Raw genomic sequence first — 23177 nt, forward strand, 5'->3', positions numbered from 1 at the left:
ATTAAACGCGGATGTGGGGGACATTGTTTGCTCGTATATAAACTTCTAAGTCTCTCGTGGGATAGGCTTGGGCGGACCAACCAATGACCATTTTATTTTATTAAAAATAAACGATATTGCTGTATATTGTCTGTATAAATTTTAAATCTATTAAATGAAACGACTCACGCTACCGGACCGTTCTTGAGACGTTCTCCGAGAGCAGCGGAACGTGGGTGAGGAACAACTCCAAACCGGTAGAAGAATTTTCGCGTACGAAATTTAATTGCCGTAGGGAGAAACGTCCCGCGTAACATTACCTCCCAACAAATTCCCAACATATCTCTATGTATTTTTAATAATAATAAGCGTATTGTTCAATTCATATGTGTGTGAGATGTATATATTTTTCCCTTCTCTCTTCCTCACCTTCTTATTTGATCAAGCAAAATTATATGCGCAAAATTTATTGATCTTAACGATATTTAATGAATAAATATATTAGACAAATAATTAAATAACAAAATAGTTTAATCTCTTTCTCATCTAAATTAAATAAATCCAAAATTATTGTTTTACTCAAATAAATAATTAGCTAGTATTTGATAATAATTATGAAATATTTATTTTTGTTAAAATAAATACAGTTTAACATTTTTAATACTACTATAAAATTATCTTCTTTTTTTTCAACAAAAGTTACTTATCTATGCAGCTTATTAGTCTAAATTACATTTGATAAATATATTTAATAAAGAAATAAATAGAAAGTTAAAAAACGTTTAAGACTACAACAGATTAGGAACCTACGTTTCTTATCGAGATTAAGTGTGAATACAAAATGTGAATAAAATATCATTATTTAGCTAGCACTGAGTAATAATTAAGGGCCACTTAATCCTGTTGGAGATCTGATTTAACTGGTCTGGTGCTACTTGCAAATTGTGTATCTTCATCTTCATCAGTTTAATCGGGGACAATTACGAAAGCTACTTATCTCAGATACAGGATGACGCCACGGCGTAACCACGCGTCGCATTCTTCTCGCGGGCACGTGATCGGTAATGAACAAATTAGAGACTCCCGTTGAGCACTTGTGTAAACTGGTATGTTTAGATAATCTTGCCGATACGCATCTTCGAGAGCGTAAAGATTGTCGTCGTTGGATTTGCCGTCCGAGTATTCCTCCGGCATGAACGCCACTTGGCATGTCGGAGCGACCGCAACAGCCGCCGAATTTACGTCCAGATCCCTTAAGACACCTTCCTCGATCGAGGCACCTAGAGCAAACATATAACATCGTTTTCCTCTCTCGTTTAACACTCCATAATTTTTATATCCAAAAATCTTGAGAACATTTTCTCAAACATTTAATTAACTAATCGCAATGGACGTAATATCGCAAGAAATTACAACTCCTTTTAGTAAATGTAAACATTTGGTAATGTGAATTAAGCTGCTCTGTTGAGTCTGTACAATTAATCTTGCCTACCTGATACGAGTAAACCTTCGAGCTGGAGCGATACTTTCCACTCTTTGTTCGTACGATTCTCGGTCCAGTTGGCACGCAGATGAAGTGTTTCCAACGGATGACCGAGTTCTCGCGCGGTGTGTTGCTTCAGTGCGGTCAGGAGAGCTCGTGGTCGGGACAGCTGGGACAAATCGATTCGACGGGGTATGTTTACCGCTGAAGATTTTAGCACTTCGTACTTAGACAAGAGCGCCTTTGTGAACTGAATGGCATTCCTCGGGCCCGTACGCCATTCCGCAAGCCAGTGCTTGGGAGTCTTAAATTATATAGGTAACGATTTTATTTTTATATATAATTATAATTATCGTTGTAAAATAATTATATGGAAGTGTAATTCTCAAAGCTGAAATTTGCCTTACCTCGTTATCTTCGAGAGACGACGTCTCCATGTCTGCTTGTACAATATCCAATAGCTTCCTCGTAAGATCGATTTCGTCGATGAAGAAGTCCTGCAAAGGGTTTCCCTTCCGTTCGCTCGTCACACCTGCGTCACTCGTGAACGTCAGGGAAATCTGTCGTTCCATGACTTCCTTTAAATCCCGTTGAATGTTCGACTTTTCTAATTTGTCATCATTTCCTTTGCTGTTGCTAAAATGCTTCACCATGATACCTTGAAATCAATTCAAACGATTTATTAGTAAAAATTGGCTAGTTCTAAAATTATGAAAATCCGAAAATCACAATTTGGTTCTCTTGAAAAATACCTTTGAGATACGTCAGGGCTCTCTCCGCAGCAGCCCTTTCCCATGCTCTATGAGCATTGGCGGGAAGTCCGAAGTACTCTTTCGGCAAATCGACGTCGTTCAAATTCTCCAGTGACCTTAACGGATCGGCCATCGTCATGTCGGTCACTTTTAACACGTCTCCCAACTTCTGGCGTCCCTCGAAGATGTCTTTGGACCACGCGTTGCGTATCATCGAGCGCAACGCCCTTGCGTCGTACTCGTCCTGAAGCCGGCCACCGTAGACCGCAACGTCGAGTAAACCTCTGCCAATCTGCCAGTCCCCTTTTTCCATGCCAACACATATCTTCGTATACATCGGTGGGGCGTAAAAATAACTTACGTTTATTTTTCACATACCTTGCTGCGATCGTTTCTCCTTCGTCACGTTCTTTATTACCAACTCGTAGGCAGCCTCGAGATCCGACTCGTTCCACTCGTACGGCCTGATCCAACCTTGAGGAATGAAGTTCCGCCGTTCCTGAAGCGTCGCGTGTAACCAGGCAAGCACCAATATAGTGGCCGCGATGTCGTTGTCGTTATGCTGCGACTGTCGCAGCTGCTGAAGCGATTTTCTCACGTTCCTCTTGACGCCCTCGGGCGGCTCGTACGCCAATTTCAAACAGAGCCCCGCTAATCCCGGATAGAACCCGGAACACTCCTCGGTACTCAGCCAGATCTTCGTGGAGGAATTCTTGTTCGTAGTACACATCGGCGAGCGAAGTAAACTTTCCAGTCGCGGCAGCCAGTTCAAGGCGAGCTGCAAGTTGCTTAGCAATATCCAGCCACCGTTTCTACAATATTACGATAAGCTTAGTACCTGCTAAGCTTGTGTTCTTCTAATAAAATTTCTACTTTAATAATTCTTAATAAAATGACGAGATGAAGTTTTTTTATAGGTTTTTTTTATACCATAACATTACGTATATTGCAACGATACTCTTGAAAGTTATGAGATTCTACCTGCATGCGGCTTCCAACGCCAATTCGGCTTGCGTGACGTGTCCTTGGCCCAGAGAAACCTCGGTAAATCCAGCGGAGGTATGTTTCTCAGCTAGTACACTGAGCTCGGGACCGGGATCAGTACCCGGCGATAAAAGTAATAGGACAGGATATGATCCCGCCTTTTCCTGGGCAATCGCGCTCAATGTCCATAGAGGCGGTGCCAAATCTTTTACACCTTTAGCAGAAAGATTCAAAGATTAAACTTGCTTGAAATAATTGATCATACACAGTAAAAAACTTTGTGTTAAATTTAACACATTTTTACATGTCCTAAATCATCCACTCAAATTTTTGTGTTAATTGAACATATTAAGCATATGTTAAATAGCAACATAAATATTATGTTATATTTAATATAAAAATAAATGTAAATTTTATAATTGGACATAATTTTTATGTAACAATTTAATGAGAAAATTATATCAAAGTAACACATGTAACATGTTATTTTAACATTATAATAATGTTAATGTAACATATACAACCGTGTTACAATAACATATTATATTTTAACATTATATAATATTAATTTAACACGTTATATGTTAATTCGACATATATATGTTCAATAATAATTATTTTAGAAATGTTAAAAAAATTTCTTACAATTGCATATATAGATTATTTCAAGATCGACAAAAACTTTATATGTGTTATTCTCTAAATTCTTTAAAGTGAACTATTTTTTATTTGCCTCAATCGCGCTGCAAGTGGTCTTTATGTAGCGCGTCGGTTGCATTTTACTCCTGAGAGAGTTAAGGTGCTTGCTCGCCTATCGGCGAGCAACATTTTTTTCAGTCAATTTTAACAGATAAATGCTATCACTGATAATAAGAAACATATTTATTACGTAAAATTAAAAGTACGTGCACATTGTGTTATCTTTACACTTTTTTTCAGTTATTCGAATAATTTAACACTTTACTTGAATTAACACAACAGCAATATGTTAAATTAACACACAACTGTGATAAATTTAACACAAAACTTTCTACAAGGAAAAATTTTAACACAAATGCAAGATGTTTTTTACCGTGTATAAAAACAAATTTGACAAATACAAAATTTTGAACAGAATATCAAAAAATATCAATAGTGCTAATTGTTTAAAATATATGTTCTATGCTTGAGATGATAAACTGTGTTCGTATATAAAATTCAAATTATTCATTTTTCTTGACTTCAAATCAAGTTTATATACTCCTGTCTAAGTGTCTAAATTTTAGAATTATAAGTTGTAATAACATTTCAAAATAATTTTATCACGCAATCTGGCACTTGCCTAATTGTTTCGCAGCTAATTTGGAAAGAGCGGTGTGTAAGTAATCAGGCCGTAGTGCCTTCACGACCAGAACCTTCTGGAAAGCGCTGAGTCCGCTGTCTGCGTAAATATCAGAAATATTGTTCAACCAAGAAGATTTCATTCTAGCGGCTACCTTTAAAACGAAGAGTAATGTTGACATCAGCAAAATTTCAGTTAAGTTAAAAATTCGGACTGTTTATTTGTAGAAGAAATATAATAAACTCAACAGAGCTTTTAACTATTTACTGAAAATATCGTGTTAGGTACATACATTGGGTAGAGAAGAACCTAAGGCTAGCACAGCTTCGCGTCGTTCGTCCGGTATCCATTCGGGTAAGTCGAAGTCAGAATTATCGGCGTTGCCGATCGTGCCGTTGTCAAACAGGAGATTTCTCTCGACATCCGAGACTGGATTCAACGATAACGCCATATGCAACGCCAATGGAAGTCTATGCTTCCTGTAGACCGCCTTCGCGCAGTGATGAAACGTCAGAGTTATCAACCTGACACAACAGACTGCATGAAGATCTTGTATTTGTCATTCCGCGATCGTAATAAACGCACATGCATACCGTTTCTCAACTAGATCTGCCAATTCCCCCTTAGCTTTGTTTTCATTCGCGAAAGTGGTATCATTCTGCACCGCTTTCAAGCAGATATCGGTGTAAGCTTCCGTGGAGATGACGTATAAGGAGCTGAGAAGTGTCAATCCTTTGATAGTCTCGTAAACATTAGCGGCGAATTGCGCATACTTTTCATGTTCTTCGGCACGCCTAAAAAAAAAATGGGACACAAACATCATCAGATTCTGCATTATCACCGATACCGGCGTAAATGTTTCTAGAAATAGTGTTAACATTTTTTTCAAGTACCTCGAGACTTCGTTCAAACTTTGTCTGCTTTCTTCAAGTGCGATCGCTATCTCCTTCGCCTTAGACTGCGTTGCTTCCAACGTAGACAAAAGACCTCCTTGTTCTTGGGATTCTTGTAAGAGATCTTGGCCTCTGGCTGTAGCTAGTTGACTCAACATATCCAACCTAGCTGCGTCCCGTTCCCCGGACAGTCTCTCCTCTCTCTCTAACGCCTCTCTTCTTTGCGTTTCGAGTTCCGGGGTTTCGTTTAGTAATAGCTAATGGCGCAGTATCATTAATTATTTATAAAGGAAAATTGGATGATAGAGATGTTATTATTCGAAATTATTAGAAATATATTAATTTATCTTTGATTTATTTTCTCATTACCTTCTCCACAAATCTCTCTGCCAAACTTCTCACACCGGCGCCGAGTGTGATCTCACACAACACAGCGTCGGCTTCTTTCGGGATATCTTCCAATCGATCTTTCCTAGTGGCCAGGAATAGTTGAAAGCCTTCCTGAGCGGGCAAAATGCGATCGCCCAGTCTGAGTGGCCCCCGACGAAGCATGGGCAACAGTATCGACGGGAACTCGACCAATTCTTCGACCAACAAGGGCTTTCCGAAACGCACCGCGAGCTCCAGAGTCGTCAAAAACTTAGAATTTTCAGGCTGGGTTATCTCAAGTTTGTTGCCAAAATTGCGTCGGATCCAGGTGACAGCTACTCCCGAGGGATCGAGGAAAATGGGTACCAAGGGTCCTTTTAGTACGCGGGAGGCCGCGACCAGGCTGTTCGTGTCTGCTGGCAAACCCTGTGCCCCCCACGATAATCTCTCGCGTTCAGTTACCAGTAACTTGGTCGCTGATTTCTTCCAATTATCATCTCTGTCAGGATCCTGTGTAGAAGTGTCGTATTAATTTCTTAAGGATTAATTGTAATTTCGGTTACCACAGTAATAAATTAATTATGGCTTATTCAAATATTCTTGTTATAAAAAATTAAAGTATATAGGAAATCAAGTTAATCGCGACATCTTGAAATATAAAAATTTTTTTTTTTTTTAATTAAATAATTCTAAATAAAAACTAATTACTTGATATACAAGCAAAGCTGCCGCATTAGCTGCCTCAACGTCCAATCGTTCCTTTCTGGCAGTCAGCTCCTGGAATTGTGTTTGCCAGTCGCGATGCTCGGTATCGAGTTTCTGTAGTAAAGCACGTGCCGTCGTAAGACTGGACTCGGTAGATTCGGTTCGTAGTTGCAATTCAGCGGCACTTCTCGTGTGCTCGGCAAGTTCCTTCTGTAGCTGCGCCACACGGCTTTCTACCGTGTTTAATCCCGTTGTCAATTTGTCCAACTGTGCCTCGGCCATCGCCAATCGCCTTAAATGATGAAAAATGAAGAGTCCAAGTAATAAAACAATTAAATTAAAAAATTTGAAATTATGCAGGAAAAAGAGTGAAAATGGACGACGAAGGTAAAATGCAAAATACAGGACGCTAAATAATGAAAGATCAAAGAATTTTTGCATTAAAAAAAAACCATACTCTGCTAATTGACGTTGTTCTCGTTCCAGGGGAGCGACCTGTTCCAATATTTGACCGTATTGAAGATTCGCGAGTACCCAAGCGGCCAGCGGAGCGGCCGCTACCGATGCTCTCTTCGCGGTTTTCTCCTCGAAACTGTCAGGACGTTCCTTTATCAGCTTGGCGACTGTCTCTAAACTCGCAGGTGTGCTACGTCTCGCGTCCCAATTTCTGCAAGTTAAGTCACGAAGGACAGAAAGAGTAAAAAAATGTTAGAATTTTAGTTTATCATAAAATGAAATGAGCTAAAATAGAATTAATGCGAATAAGCTGAACGAATGGGCCAACAAATGTCGTTAACCTGATCTCATCCTTGACACCTCGTTTGGCGAGGAAGGTCTTCATGCTATTCCAAGACGTATCCTTTATACCCATCAGCCGGAGGACACCTTCGAGCACATCCCTCACCGGCGCCGGCGGTGCTCTCAACGAACGAACTTCAGCTAATGCATCGGCACTTATGCCAGCCACTGCCTGAGCAGCTTGCGCCACCAGAGGCTCGACCTTCCCTAATTCACTCTCTATGTCCGCCTATGCAAACGTAAAATCGATATATACCGTTGACTATACCTTGAAAACACATCGCGTTAAGTGAGCTCTATGACTGTCACGCTTCAACTTCCTGTACCGATAATAAGATATTACCTTACGCAGCGCGAGCTCGGCACTCTCGCGTTCCGTGCTGGCCTTCAAACTTGTCATTTCCCCCCTCTGATTGGTGGCACCTCTCATTGTGGCGGTGATTTGTTCAAGAGCTGCATTAGCTCTACCCTTTTCCACCTTTAGGCAGGATTTCATATAATAGTAATGTTGCAAAAAGCACAAGACATCGCAGTAGGAGTAACATTATTGCGCTACCTCAAGTTCCTGGCGTTGTCTGGATACGTCGTCCTCCAGCTTGGTCACCTGCTCGCCGGCTTCTCTTAGCTTGCTGATACCGGCCTCCAGAGATCGTATCTTCTCCTCGACCTCCTTGCTCCACGTGTCGCGGAGGTGCCTCCAGGTGTGCACCAAAGCTAGAAATCGCGCCGGTGCCCTTTGATGGCGTGGTGCTTGAAGATGAGCTCCGATCATGAGCTTTGCTCCTTGCGGGAGCTCCTCGAGCTCGTCCAATTGCAGAGTACCCTCTTGAACTGCCAGTTTAATTAACGAACTTTCCCGGGACCACCACTCGTCAGGACCACCCGGCCCAGCCCCGAGAAGTGCGCAATACCGAAGTAAGCCGAGACGTAGCAGCGACGATGATTCGATCTCTTCTGAATCTAAGATCATCGCTATTCGAAGATACTTGCGCAAGCCTGTAAAGTTAAACAGTTGCCATACAGCAAGAGCCAAAAATTTGCAAATCTCTCGAATGCAAGATTATTACCGTCCCTTACAAATTTATTTCCAACAGTAAATAACATTTTGAATACACGTACGATGATACAGATACTGTTCCAGTGTCCCTTGAAAATCTTCTCTTCTGGCCAGATCGGCGAGCGGTGTGACCAGCGCGTCAAGCTCTTCCGTCGTAAAGAGTCCTGGAACTTCCCCTTTGGATACTATGGCGCTCACCATAACGGCTAAGGTTTCCTCCCTGGCATGATGTTCCTCCAACAAGAGCAAAGTCGGTTGATTCTCGATGCCGGCCGCTTGCACGGCGCTCTTTATTGCCGCTTTACCACGTTCTAAGAGCCAATTGACGAATGTGATGAGATCCCGAGAGACGAAATACTATATGATAATAAAATAATGCTTCTACGGATTATAACTCATAATAGTACCAGGTCCCGAGTCGATTAGTCGTAAGGAGGAAAAAGTTGCAACCAATTTAACCGCTGATCTTCTGCCCGTTCCCGGTCGTCCAACGAGAATTATACCACGGAAATCGCATCCAATGGCCCAACTCAATCCTAATAAAATATTTAACATTGTTATAATAAATGTCTTTTTTTTCTCACCTATTAATCAAATCAGATTGCACGTACCAGCTACGGTTTCCAAAAGATAAGATGAAATCGATGCCTGCACTGGTTGACCTTCTCTGGCGCATCTAGCCGCTGCATTGATTATTTCTTCTCGCCATTGTTCCTCGCTCAAAGGATACAACGCAATATTCGCGCTTTTCCATGCGTATATATCATTGTTGAAATCCTTTACTTCAGAGTCCTTTGAAGTTAACAGAGATTCCCACCGTGTCAGCGCCTTGGAAGTTAATCTAGATTGGTAAATACAGTAAAATTATTTGCAAAGGGAGAAAGATTTAAACAAGATTTTAAACTTCTTTAAACTTAATTTTGCTTCCTTATAAATTCAACTTAAATATAATATAAGTAGTAATATATTTTTAATCAAATATAATTTCTTTCTAAAATATTGTGATTTTAGAATGATACCTTGAGCGAAATAGACGTTGCCCAATGTCTAACAAGTAACGAGTAATATACGTTTCGTTTTCAGGGGTAGGATAATACTTTAAGAGCCTTGCCCAGGTGACAATATCTCTGAGAGTCCAGGACAAAGAAGTTTCCTGGGTAAAACTCACAGATCGAAAAGCATCCAAGATACTAGGTTTTATTCGAGCTATCCATGATTCCGCCATAACAAAATCGACTTGTTTTAAAGAGGTCCTTAAATGAAGTTCAAGGATGGCCGCAATATCCTTTTGACTTGGATATCTATTACAAATATATTTTATCTAAAGTTTCGACATTTCTTAATCAAAATTTGTTACTAATGTTTTTTTAAGAATTAAAAGAATTATGTGTAAATAAGAATTAAATTTTAATCTAATTAAAACTTATTCTATTAAAATAAATCTTATTTCTAATTTTTAATTCCTCTAAAATTTTTAAAAATTTGATAAAATTAAATTTATATGTAATTCGATATTTAATTTTAAAGAATAAATCTCTTTTGAATTTTATTTCAGTATTTCTTGTAGAGAGAAATCACTCACTCCAGATAATAAGTTGCAAATAATGCTTCGAGCCTCGGATGTAATCGAGTAGTTATGTCGGCAGTGCACATGATCGTCAAAGATATTTTAGAAAATTCGAGATCTTCCTCGAGGAAACCTTCCTCCTGAAGTAATTCTCTCATTAATTCCTGAAAATAATTTAGCTTTATTAAATTCTTGTTACAATCCTTTCTCATTGAGAACTTTCCTTAAATTACTTGTCTTCTAAAGAAATTATTAATTGCAGACTAAGTAATTCTATTAAAACACAAACGATTCAAAAGACAAGTTTTAAAAACATTGACCCGTATTCTTAACTCACTTGTACCGACAAATCGCGCATACTTATTTCTGTGATTCTAGTAAATGTAATGTAAACTATATGATTAAAAAGTACTAACTTTTATCATAATAGATAAAAGTGAGTTAAGAATGTGGGCCAATGCTCTTTTATTATCTTTTATGTAAAGTTATTTTTATTTTAGACAATTACTCTTCAAACTGATGGATCGAGAGATTAAAGAGGAGACTCGTCTGGATTATACCTGTAAGTCTTTAGCAGCGAGATGCATATCTTCCAAGATAAGAAGCACTCGAGATCCACTTCTCGGCTTGTACGTTCTACCCTGCGAAGAAGACTCCAAGCGTAGGCAGGCCTTCTTCAAACGATTGACAAGATCGTCAGGACCGTAAAGCGAAGATCCTCGTATCACGGTCGTGGTATCCTGATTTTTCATTTTTGTCAATGCAATGTCGATCAAAGCGTTTTTGCCGCAAGCTTCGAGTCCACGAATCATGATCGGATGGCCGTCTTCTATCCAGGGCAAAATAGCCGCCAATGCTTTCTTCATGCGATCTGCGTACAAAATACACAAATAGATTCTATGTCTCTTCTGTGACATTAAATGCAATAAATTTTTAACAATACCGGAAATCGAAATAGACCCGCAATCAGTATCGATAGACTCGTATGTATCGCTGAAGGGTACCAATCGATCGGTTTCGTGATCGTAAATAACCGCGCTTGGCTTTTGTGGATCGGGACACCTGAAAAATAATTTTTTATCAGTGAAAAATTTGACGTAACTGCGATCTAGCCTATATTGTTTTAAAAAACTCGGAAAGATCAACGCCATTTGGAGCACTCACCAGGTTTCGGTTGACCCGTAAATGAATTTCGCCAAATCGTCTTTGGATCGTGCATTTTCCACTTGGCCGCACAACGAGACCAGAAGAGCTTGAGTAACCTGAGCAAACGTCTGCGCTTTATGAAGGTGGCACAACGTGGCGGCCATCAGACCGGATGCGGATGAATTGTCAACGTTTATCTTCAGGGTTTCGTCGATGCACGAACATAAATGGGTGTTAGCGATCTCCGCAGCGGTTGACGAAAGTTGCTCTAAACGCCACGGCACCAATAAGGACGTCGGTTTCGTCGAACCGAGATGCAAAACGCCTAATCGGGAAACTGTCGCTGGGCTGGCGTCGGCGAGTTTGTGAGTCTCGAAGATGAACCTTGTTTTACAAACGTTCGTACGACACGCGCATATAATTTGTGTTATGCCGCAGTTGTGCCGCAAAAATGTAAAGTTTGAAAACTCATTTAATTTAAAATACATAATAAGAATTTGACAGATTTCGTCATTATAAAAAAATATCATTATAGATGTATTTACAAATAATATTCGTACCTTGTACCGCTACCAAGCTTAATTCCTATCCCATTAGGTAACGTTAGTAGTCGATTATCATCCAACGCTGAATTTAACGCCTCTGCCCACTCGGGTTCTACATCCCCATTAAAGATAATCCAGGTCGCAGAATTCCCAGCGGACGTTACCGCGCTCGAAAGGACACCCTCTTTCCATTCCCTGTTTGTACCGCCGATATTTGTACAATTTTATACGCCCAGGATTGTGTCAAAGAAATTACGTTTCATATTAGGGCTGTTACTTTACGAAACCTTCCAATATTCGAAGCTTCGAAGGATCCAAAGTGAGAAAGGAATCTTCGAATTTCCGAAGGATTCAAAGTGACGAAGGATGCTTCAAAGCTTCGAATATTCAAAGATCAAACAATGTTCTTACTGTATCGATTATCTGCAGAACTTTTTAATGCATATTTGATTTTTTTAATACACAAAACGCAGCATTTTTAACTGTGTTCAAAACTTCGATCCTAATCGACCTTCGAATTTTGTAGTTTAAAGCTTCGGAGTTCGAAGTTTTGAAGCTTCGGTCTTTTCAAACTTCGAATTTCTTTATACGAAGCTTCGGAATTCGGAAGCTTCGAAGTTTCGAATTGTTCAACCTTCGAATAAGAGTAATAACTCTATTCCATGTACTTTACCTCGTCCGCGGATTCACGTAACCTAATAGCCTGCTTTTTGGTATTGCGCCAGGATAAACGATAATCTGCTGAACGAATTCGCCGATTTTCGCCATTGCTTCAATCAAACATGACCTGATCGACGTCTTCCCGCTACCCGGTGGACCAACTATGGCGACGCCAGTTCTACTCTTCAACAGATCGTTCAGCTGAACGCATCTGTTGGCAACCTCTTTCGTCAATCCCCGCGTTTCGCAAACCTTCAACAATGCGACGACCAAATGTTCGCCTTCGGTGGAGACTGATAAGGGAAGATTAGTTTTCGGGAAGAGATCATCCAGCAATGACAGGAACTTTGTCGTATCTGCTTCCGTCAGTTTCGGAAGAGTTGATGCCTTGATCGAAACAAGAAGCCTATCGAAAAATAAAAATTGTTTTATCGTACAAATATAATTTCAACGACAAAATGAAATTTCTCCCGATGCATTTTATTCGCATATATTTATCTAAATTATATGTAATAGAAATAGAAACGTTGCTTATTACAGATAAACGATGCTTGTGCAGAAAGCACAATCAACATTAAGCAATAAATCGTTTTCTTATCGATGGACAATTCATGTATGTGTTAATATAACAAAAAACGGTACAAGAAAAAATAATTTGTTAAATGTATCAGATAACCACTTTATCAGATAATATTTATAAACTGAAAATACGATCCAATTATATCCTGTGATTTTTTCTATCTATTAATTATAGTAAGTTTTTTCAAAGAGAAGTAAGTGAAGGACGTATCTATTATCACTAGATAAGAAAGATTATCAGAGAATCTTACGTATTTCCGCATTATTCATAACTTTGATGTAGATATCAGTTCTTCATCTTTGCATGACTTGTAAAATTATGATCAAAAAGATGTGAGTGTTCGTTTTTTATATTATATATTATATCGGTTTATTAATCAATATGTCAACAGCGTATTAAAATATAGATAATTAAAGAACTCTCTGAAAACAATAATTAATACAAAGAGAAATAAGAACCAAGCGCTGTAATTAATGGGAATAACAATTCAATATAAAATTGTAAGAATTTTGAATAAAATGTCCGAACATTTCGACTCTAATTATCAATATATATGCATCAACTTAATTTAACATATTAAAAATGTTAACGTTAATATTAATTAATAAGAACTGTTTTGTGTTATGTCTACTACATTCCTTTTCAGAATTACACATGTGGAAACTGGCGCGGCCATACCTTGTGGCCTCATCAGCACCGGCAATCGGGCGTAGATCGTCAAGCACAGATTTAAGAGCCCTGAGACCCCAATCGTAATGCGACTGCTCGGAAAGCATGGTCTCGGCAATGTCGAGAGCCTCCACGAGTCGTTTCCCGAGGGTGGTCGCCTCCAAGAAACCGGCGCACTCTAGCAGAGTCCTGACAATGTCTGACTTATCCGGATGCGCCATGCTGATGGGCCTGAAGAGTCGCGCTAAGGAATCCGGCAGCTTGCGTCTGCCGCCGTATTCGCTCCCAGCTGGATTCATCGTGATGAAGATGCAACAGTGAGGATCCAGCTTGACCTTCTGATCGCCGAGCAGGATCTCGGACGAGCCGTTTCGTAGCGCCTCCTGAAGCGGCCTGACCAACATCGACACCGCACTCAGGGTATCCTCCTCGAGACGATTGAATTCGTCAAAGCAACCCCAAGCACCAGCTTGAGCCAAGCCGCCCAAGATACGCCTCATACTGCCGGTGTCCATTCCTTTTGTAACATCCATTTTAACAGTAAATCTAGCTTAATCTAATAATAATAATTTTCGCAACAATCGAGAAATAAATCTCTTACCTTCGTCGCAATTGAAAACGAGGACCAATCTACCCAAAATCGATGCTAGAGCTTTAACACTTTCGGTCTTCCCGGTTCCAGCGGGACCGGTCGGGCTCCCGCCCAGTCCAAGTTTCATAGCTTGCGTGAGAGCTAAGAAACACTTCTCTGTCAATGGAGTTCTTACCAAACCGATAGACGCCCCTTGATACTCGAAGCGATACGGTAATTCTGCACCGGCGCACCGTACCACGTACGTGTCTTGATTCTTTAAAATATGACGATACGATGTAATGATATGTAATAAAATAAAATATTATGTAAAATGTTTTTCTGCCTAGAATATTCATTATTCAAATATATAGAGCTAAGCAGAAAGAATATTATATAAATATTATTTTGTTTTACTAAAACTCACGGTTTTGTAACTTCTCAGTTGTTTGTACCACGTCCAGCCAGCATTCTCGCCCGTTACTACAATCCTCAACAATGTTCGGGCCACTTGTAGATGATGAACAGTGTCCAGAAGGAGTCCGCGCGCTTTCAACGCGGTCAGTTTGTCACCAGCATCCTCCAGCCCTCTGTACTTTGCCCTCTGCGTTTCCAAATATTCGACAAGCTTCTGTAGAGCCGTGCGACCTTCTTTCAGTGCGCGTTCGCAACGCTCAGTAAATCCTATTCTTTCCGATAATAGTAACATCTGCATGGGATAAACGGACGGATCGGGTGTGGAGTCATTCAAACACCTCTCCAAACTCTGACAAAGAGCGTTTCTCATTCCTTTTTCGAGATTATCCAGCCACTGCGGTAAAGGTTCCGTGAGATCAATAGCCTCTGGTAATTTTAATATCTCTCCTTCGGGCGATGCAATCGCTGTTAATGAATTATCCTCCTTTACTACTGAACCAATACCGTGATACAACTTTGGCAAGTGAGCCTCCAAGCTTCTTTCACTCCCCGATACCAATTCCAGAAGATCCTCGTCACTGAGAAAGTATAGTCTCGGATAAGCTGCTCGTTTCTCCTACAATTCAGATTTTTGTCATTATTTTAATTTAGCTAAGAGAAATATAATTTTTTTAAATAAAATGTAGCCATTTTTTTTATTAAAATTTACCTCCAAAAACTCGTCCAGGCATTTCTGACATCTGTCTAACAGATCTTTTAAATTTATTAAAGCTGGCAATGGAAGTCGTCTCAAAGATGGTATTCTGGGATCTCGGGATACTTCTCCTATGAGGTATCTAACAATTTACATATAGGCATTAATTTTTCTGTAGGATATAAGGGGAGAAGAAATGCTGTATGACGAAACCACGTATGATTGATAGTAGTTTCACAAACCTAAATTCCCTATCAGCCCTAGACCATTTCCCGGAGTCACTAGGAGCCGCTCCACTTCCGTAGACCGGATCAAGGTAGAGCCACTTCCTCTGTACGCTGCTGAGTGCCTTGATCCTTTCCTCGAGCTCTGATAGAGCCGTTTCGCAGCGCGCAGCTCTAGACGCGAATCTATCATGTCCTGTTGTACCCTTCGCGCCTTCGAGCAAGAGCCTCAATTCCTCTGTTCAAAGACATTCAAAATGTAAAATGAAATAAACAGATTATAAAACAGATAAAACTCAAATGATAGCAGTAAATATAAACGCGTAGCACCTATTTTTGCCAGTAGGCTGCCATAGTCTCCGACTAGTAAGATCTTCATATTCTTGCTGTCGGTTGACTCCTGCAACGGAAGCGACGCTGTACTTTCCCAGATCTCTAGGTCTATTAATGCCTGTCGAATCCCGCTCTCTGCGATCGCTCGTTTTGTTATTTCCTGATAACGAAGAGATGCGTATATCATTTCTACAGAAGTTTAAAAACTATCATACTTAATACATATTCTAGTAATACAATACATTGGCAGTACATCGGCTAATATTGGCTAAACATTGATTGTATTAGGAATGCATTGGCCAATGTTTTCCCAATGTAACGCCAATATTGGTCACAAAATATTGGTTCCAAATTAAAATGCAATTAATGTCCAATATGAAAAATTGATTAGTTCAACATTGATCCAATGTTGAACCAATATTGAATCAATATTACTACTTAAACAAATTGGCTAAATAAGGTGAAGGGTCTACTTTACAATATTAGACCAATATTGGAAATATTGCCTTTACATTACTTGCCAATATTGCGCCAATGTTTTGCGCTACTGGGTACGTACACAAGTCTATTATTTTTAATGATTTTTAAAAGATTATACTTCTCGTAAAATATATCTTATTTTACATATATCTTTTACATATAAATACTGAAATATCGTTGTATCGCTTTTTTCTTTTTAACAATCTTAAAACTGCATGCTCTTACTTTTATTCGATCCTCGTTCTCCTTCAGCGTCTTCGTACAAGCGAACAAATGGCCCAAAGTAATATGCCGCGGATTTTCGATCTTCAAACCCAATATAGGAATCAACTCGGTCCAGTGCTCGTCGGCGATCTCGTCTCCCCGAAGCGACTGAATAGATTCTATTGCAGATCTAATTTCGTTAATTTTTCTACCAACGAAGGTGTCGACCTCCAAATTGTCATGCAACCGAATCTTATTCTGCCAGGAGTCGAGCCAATCGTGAAGTCTAGGCAATCGTCTCCTAGCTACGGCCCACTCCTCGGTTTCCTGATTTTTCAGCTCCTCCAAAAACTCGGCTTGGAATCTACGTTTCATACAATATATTTGTTTCTCGTTAAAAATAATATTAAAAAATATTTTTTTTTTACATACAAGACAAAAAATAAAAAGTTTTTATTATAATTTTATGAAAAAGGTCTTCCATTAAAGAGACCTGTAATTTGACTCCTCGGTTTCCAATTCACGCTCCAATTGTGTCAAATTAATGTCGTCCTCGTCGTCCAGGACACTTTCGAGGTTCAGAGATATCCTCTTGCAGTCTGCTTTCAAGGAATCCAGCTGTTCGTTTAAATTGGTCCAACGTTCCTTCATCGACATCAGCCAATCGATCGTGAGATTCTCCGCTCTCGTGGACCACTTGGTCTGCCATCTCTCTCTTTCGTCCCTTAGCGCTATCGCCTTATGACGAAGATTAACTTTAGCGTCTTCCAGCAAACGCGCCATAACAGCCTTATGCTTCTCCAAACGATCCCCAAGATCCTGCCAAGCAGCGTAAGCTGCATTAACGCCTGCAAAAAAAAAAGTACGACGTACAAGACGAATATTCAGTTTATATCTTTGTTTGAAATTTACAGAACTGGTCCTCTCGGAGAAATTGCACGATAATCTTCGGCAAGAACATTACCATCGAGCTTTTCGCTGGTCCATGCGGCCATAACTTTAGCAAGCACACTGACGACTTCCATCTCCTCGGCGATTCCGGCCGACTGTTGCTCGATACGCGCGTGAGCCTCATGAGCTAATCCGACCTCTTCCACATCGCGTGGTCTACGCTCGAGCTCCTTGGCTGCGAAGGACAGGAAGTCCACGATAGCCACCAGCCGCGAGGACGCCTCCGCTCTCAGATCGGAACACAGCCGCTCCCAATAATGACGTGACGCGATCTCCAAATCGTTCCTCGTCGTCGCCGTGTCGATGCATATGCACGAGATTTTTACCTCGCCGCCGCGTAATTTTCCAACCTATCTCGACGAAATTTTAACATACATGCCGTTATTTAGTTTAAATCGCACGCGCAATATGTTACAACAGTACCAGAATTAAATACGAGAACAAGTCGAGAAACGAGTTACATTACATTCGTAAATAAGAAACAACAGGATCACCCGTCAAAATAGTCAAAAATTGATTGATTGATTGAATTTTTCTGTTATCGCTACTGTTTTTTATTCAGAAGAATAATATACTTTTTATACTTATTTTTATAACAAAACTTACTTCTTGAGCCCATTGTTTTGCCTCTTTAAAAGCTTTCGCCCATTCTTGAGGAGGTTTGCCCTTCAATCTGAAAAATTTTAGAGGTGTAGAGACATAATATACGTATTAATATACTTTTCTCTAATCTATTAACTGTCTATAAGCAACCATCCATTTTTTAAATCAATTTTTTCGTAAAAATTTAATGAAACTTACATCTACAGTCTCTGAAATAAAATGTTATTTCTCAATTTAACTTACAGTTTTCCAACGTCGATATTGGCCGGTGTTGCTAGACTCAACCACTTGGTCTTAAACAACTCGAGAGTGGATAGGACGACTTCGACTTGCTTGTAAACGCCGCTGAACAGATACGCGTTCTTCTGCACCAGATCGCCGAAGTGCGCATCGGCGACGTCTCCGACGCCTCTAAAGTTCATCGGAATGGAAAGGGATCGGCGTACAGCGGAGTACAGCTTCGCGCGAATATCCTCGAGAGGTGGTCTCCACTGTAGGGATCCATCTCGAAAAGTGAGTTCCACACGAATCTCGGACAGCTTCCTCGACAAAGATGGCAAGGCATTCCTGGCAATAAAACAAAACGCGTATTATGTGTCAAATATTTCTTTATAAAAACATTATGTCACTAACAAATTAGATGCGATTTCGACATATTACGATTTCGCATTTCAGATCTTTCTTAGACTTCTTCACGATGTCGTTATACCTGTACGCTACACCCAAAGCCTTCAGGAGTTGCCGGTCCCAATGCAGCTTCCAAGCTCTCGCGTTACCGTATTCCGAATCCACCGCGTCGACAATCGCTCTCATGCTCATCAGCGTCTCCTTCCATATGTTCTGATTTCCGACGAGGTGTACAGCGTCGCCTTTCAATAATCCCGATACGTAATCTCGCAAAGTAGAGTGCTTCGAAATCAGTTCCGAGTTTTGCCGAGCGAACTTCACCACCTGCGGGTAATACATCGTGCCATAAAATTCACCAATTTGCAACATTAATATAATCAATGGCATGACCCTTTCTTACCAATTCCTTTAATCTAGCGGTATACACGTCGACGAGGTGAGGATCTGACCAAACGACACCCGATTGTTCTTGTACAGCTCGCGCCAGTTCGAGGGCTATCGTCAGCATGAGCGGCCTCTGAGACGGTACCATTCGGTCGCCAATCGTATTGTGAAAGGTAGCGACCTGCTGAAGGGCTCGGGCTCGTCCGGCCAAAGTCGCGGCTCTGTCCACCAGTTCTCTGATCTCTCTCGGCAACTCGACGCCCTCGCCGGACAACGCTCTGGCTTCTCTGATCAGGGTCATCAATCGGGGATCGAAGGTCACTCGCATCATGCTTGTGCCGGTAAGTTCAATCACCGGTGAATCGGTGCCCAAGCTTAATTCCTTCTTGATTATGTCGTCCTTGGTTGTGTTTACCTGCAAGCAAAAATGCATCGGCTTCCTAAAGATATACGAGACGATAACGTTTTTTTGTAATTTTAAAGTAATTTTAGATTTAAATTTATTATTAAAGATGTACAGTTACAAGAAAGTTACCCATGACTCAACCAAATCTCGCCTTTTCTCTTCGGCTTCCCTGAGCGAGCTCGACAAACGCGCCGCTACCTCTTCGTATCCCGGTAGATCAGCGAGCAATTCTTTCCCCAATTTAGCTAGATTCTCTAGCCGTACCTCGCCGGATCTAGCGGCTTGTACCTCTTGCAGCACTTTAGGAACATCGAGAAGATATTGGGTGTCGGGACCAGCCAAGCGATTCTCTAAAATTCCGCGTAATGCGCAAAAATATTTAATTAACTGATTGAAACATTTGCACGAATTGTACAAATTAGCGTTCTCTGTATTTACTATTTTACATTTTGCATTGTAGTATTAAGGGAGTTCCGCTGCTAAATCAAAATAAACAGATTTTCATGAAACTTCGTAGAGAAGTTCAAATTAGTGATATAAATTGACTGTCAAAATCTCAGAAAGCTGAACTAGCTAGTTATTTAGACATTAAATATTTTATTAACATGGGCTTTTATGGAAATCGCTAAATTTTCAGGATTTTTCAGTTTTTATTGTCGTATTAAACGTAGAAGTAATGGACAGATGTTAGTGAAATTTTACAGCGATACATCTTAGCTGTCCAGAAAAGTATTGTTAAATTTTTGAAACGATGCACTTGCTCGTTTGAGTGAAATAATTGATAAGATAAAAAAAGTTTACAATAATTGAAGTAATACAGCACGTAGGTGTAGTAAATGTGTACTAGTGATATAACGTGAATTTCATTTTGTTGTATTTAGTTATCTAAGTGTGGTATAATAGCGAGGAATGTTTAGTCTCAATTTTTAAAAAAATTATTTCAGTAATGAAGGTAGTACTTTATAGCCGAATTTTTTCTTATATTCACCATTATTAACTTTAGACCATACACAGTAAAAAAAAGAAGGCAACAAAATGGTCATTTAAATGTTTTGCTTTACTTGAACCCCTGCCAATTGTTGTGCCAGGCCTGAGCAGAGGAAACTCCCTTAAGGGAAAAAAGAGATTTGTGAGAAATACTACCAATAATATCAATAATCCATTAATAACGACTATAAAAAGAAAAAATATATACACAAATTTCCTGCAACTTTTTCTTTTCTTTTTACACTGATTGTTCTTTTGACATATTTATGGCTGACGCGGAAATGTCGAGAGCCCATTTTAGGGTTCAAGAGTGTACCGATTAGATCGCGATACGCCGCAAGCAGCGACTCTCGTTCTCCGCGTAGTGCTCTCTTAATCCCTTCCCTCTTCATCAGCTCGCTGTATCTTCCGAATTCGGCTACCAGAGCGCTCGGCGTGTCAGCATTAGCGATATGGTCCTTCAGCTTCTGAGCAACGCGTTCCTCGGCTGGCAGCAGACCCTCCTCGACCTTACGCCTCAATCTATTCCATTCATCGTCCCATTCGTCATCGCCCAGAGCAACTAAATTATAATTGTTAACATTTATTTCTATTTCTATTTTGAGTTATTGCAGACAATTAATTGATTCACGATGCGTCTATTTCTAATTAATTGTAAAATGTTGTGAGCACAAAGACCGCTTTGTCGATCTTACAGTTTCAAAGATATCTGCAATTTTTGAAGGAAAAATAACAATTTGACTGTGATTTTTTATGCAACTCTCTCTCTCTCTCTTTCCCTCTTGTGTACCTTTTGTGTCATCGAATGTCTGGAGCAATTTCTCGATACCGAGTCCTGATCTCTCGCTCGGAGTCAGAAGTCTGCTCAATTGACGATGCTGCGCACGTAACTCAGACATCTGCCTGAAGATCGCGGCTATAATTATTATTCTACATTCTACGTCGATTTGTATGCGTCAACGCCTACCTGAGGCTTCTGCCGAGCTTGGAGCATTTATCCGGTACGAAGATCGCACCGCGCCAAGGATGGAGCGAGTAATGCGGCCAGAAAAGCTCCGTCAGCTTCTGCGTGGCGTTCGCCCACTTTTCGCACACCGTCGCTCCGAACGCGATCGTTTCGTCCTTTGCACGAGTGTCGGTTGTGTCGACCTAGCGAATAGCATTCCGTAAATCGTCGTGTAAAGAAGCAATCGTTTACCGAACAGAAAATTGAAAGATCGTTTCTTTGATACTTTCTCAAATCAAATTTTATTTAAGTAATAGAGAGTGAAAATCGATCAATAAAAATGTCGAACACAAGCAAAGGAAATGCCGTATTTTTTTTTTCGGTCAAGACGAATCGTGATGCTTAATAATAAATTTGCCGAATTATATTTATTAATTAAGGAAACAGGTGTTTTTTTAACAAATTACTTAGACGATTGTAGACGTTCCGAAGACTTTTTGGGAATTTATGAGCGCCCTCGAAACGTTTCTTTGATTGTGCACTGTCGATTGTGGGTAATTTAAGACTGGAGACTGCAGTCGACGTACCGCATCGAGATAATTTCGCGTCAGCTTGACCACTTCGTTCCCGATCACGTCGAGAAACGATTTCATTCTTTCCTCGGTATACGCCGGTCCCCCGAGCTTCCACAGATCGTCCACGAACGCGGAGATAGCCTCGCAGGCTTCCTCCACGGCGATCAATCCATCTCTGTGCCAAAACAAAAGCGGAGGACGAGATAGTAATTAATATGATAAGCGAGCGGAACGAGCGGGGGACGGTAAAACAAGCGTGCACCTTGACACCGCGGCGTTCTCGAGTTCGACCCTGATGTTCCTCACGGACTTGGCGGCTTCCTCGCAATTCGCCCTCTCGTGCGATCGTTTCGCCTCGTTCCGCTTCCGCTTCCAGTGTTCCTCCTCCTCGGCGACGGTGGTCGAAAATCCGGTGCTGAGCAGCCTCTCCTCCAATTTCTTCAGGCATGACGCGCTCAAGCCGGACGAACGTAGGGTCGGCGCCCAGACCTGACGTAGACCCTCGATCAGCACCGAACCGTCCCCGCAGCCGGTCGAGGCCACCTGGACCACGTCGTGAAAGTTCTCCTCCGTGACCGCCGCCGCTGTCACCTGCGCGAATTTTCGCATCATCAGCAAATGTAAACGGCGCGTTAAATCGTAGCTTTCTAGAGGATGTTTTCTATCGTCGAATTAAAGTCACGCTCGTTAGCCGGCATGACGGCGATTTAGGAGCCAACGGTAAACCGGGAGAAACGCACGGCGGTACGGTTCCGTCGTGCAGAAAAGCAAAGTATCTTTCCCACCCAAGTCTTCCGCGTTTACTTTTCGATTCCCACTAATAGTCAGGGTGCTTTCTTCTTTCGCGCGGAAGAGAAGAAGACTTTCTGTACCTTAAAGAACACCAGCGTGTTTCTACCGGCGGGCAATTCGGTGCTCAATTTCAAGCGGACCTGATTCCGCTCGGCGTCGACCGGTCGGGCGCACAGGGTCCTGCACGACGACTGCTCCAGGAAGCGGTCGAGGATCTCGCGATCCTCGACGTCCTCCTCGACGTCGTGCTGCACGGACGCGCTGAAGAAGTGACCCGCCGTGGAGACTATCAGACGCCTGCGTTTGTCGGCGACCACCATCGTTTCGTCTCGCTCGCCCTTTAAAACACACGGGGGGTTAAATAACACGGGGTGGCACGCTCCATGCGAGTGTCTCTCGCGAAGAGCGGCCGGGTGGTCGTCGTCAGTCAGTTGTCACGACGACCAACGATCAACACACAACGCAGCTGTCACTA

General features: G+C 41.0%; 1 protein-coding gene across 1 annotated transcript; it reads right to left on the reverse strand.

The window, feature by feature from the left end:
* Positions 1-580: 580 nt before the first annotated feature.
* On the reverse strand, positions 581-23048 carry LOC105837158 (cytoplasmic dynein 2 heavy chain 1). The gene is made up of 46 exons (XM_012681696.3): positions 22783-23048; positions 22173-22501; positions 21923-22085; positions 21357-21538; positions 21180-21292; positions 20706-20951; positions 19532-19752; positions 19013-19411; positions 18695-18936; positions 18229-18552; positions 17989-18055; positions 17396-17732; positions 16925-17279; positions 16453-16795; positions 15745-15907; positions 15433-15652; positions 15206-15332; positions 14507-15112; positions 14110-14356; positions 13518-14025; positions 12273-12665; positions 11615-11794; positions 11073-11438; positions 10852-10970; positions 10469-10779; positions 9924-10072; positions 9361-9642; positions 8953-9182; positions 8749-8877; positions 8404-8652; positions 7841-8280; positions 7628-7762; positions 7284-7513; positions 6944-7153; positions 6490-6778; positions 5782-6291; positions 5413-5669; positions 5113-5313; positions 4812-5043; positions 4520-4673; positions 3196-3412; positions 2593-3026; positions 2215-2517; positions 1870-2120; positions 1472-1766; positions 581-1259 (listed from the first exon to the last, which is right to left on the reverse strand). Exons 1-46 carry the CDS (start codon positions 23020-23022, stop codon positions 973-975), a joined length of 12285 nt encoding a protein of 4094 aa, XP_012537150.2. The 5' UTR covers positions 23023-23048; the 3' UTR covers positions 581-972.
* Positions 23049-23177: the final 129 nt, after the last annotated feature.

The sequence above is a fragment of the Monomorium pharaonis genome, chromosome 3 (assembly GCF_013373865.1).
Source record: "Monomorium pharaonis isolate MP-MQ-018 chromosome 3, ASM1337386v2, whole genome shotgun sequence".
Taxonomy (NCBI): Eukaryota; Metazoa; Arthropoda; class Insecta; order Hymenoptera; family Formicidae; genus Monomorium; species Monomorium pharaonis.

Bases quoted from the DNA above. Each gene is read 5' to 3' on its own strand.
- LOC105837158 (XM_012681696.3), bottom strand. From the start codon at position 23,022: ATGGTGGTCGCCGACAAACGCAGGCGTCTGATAGTCTCCACGGCGGGT. The intron at 10,971-11,072 runs GTGAGTGCTCCA...ATTATTTTTCAG, and splicing joins TACGGGTCAACCGAAACCTG to GTGTCCCGATCCACAAAAGC. The intron at 8,653-8,748 runs GTACTATTATGA...ATTGGCTCTTAG, and splicing joins ACTAATCGACTCGGGACCTG to AACGTGGTAAAGCGGCAATA.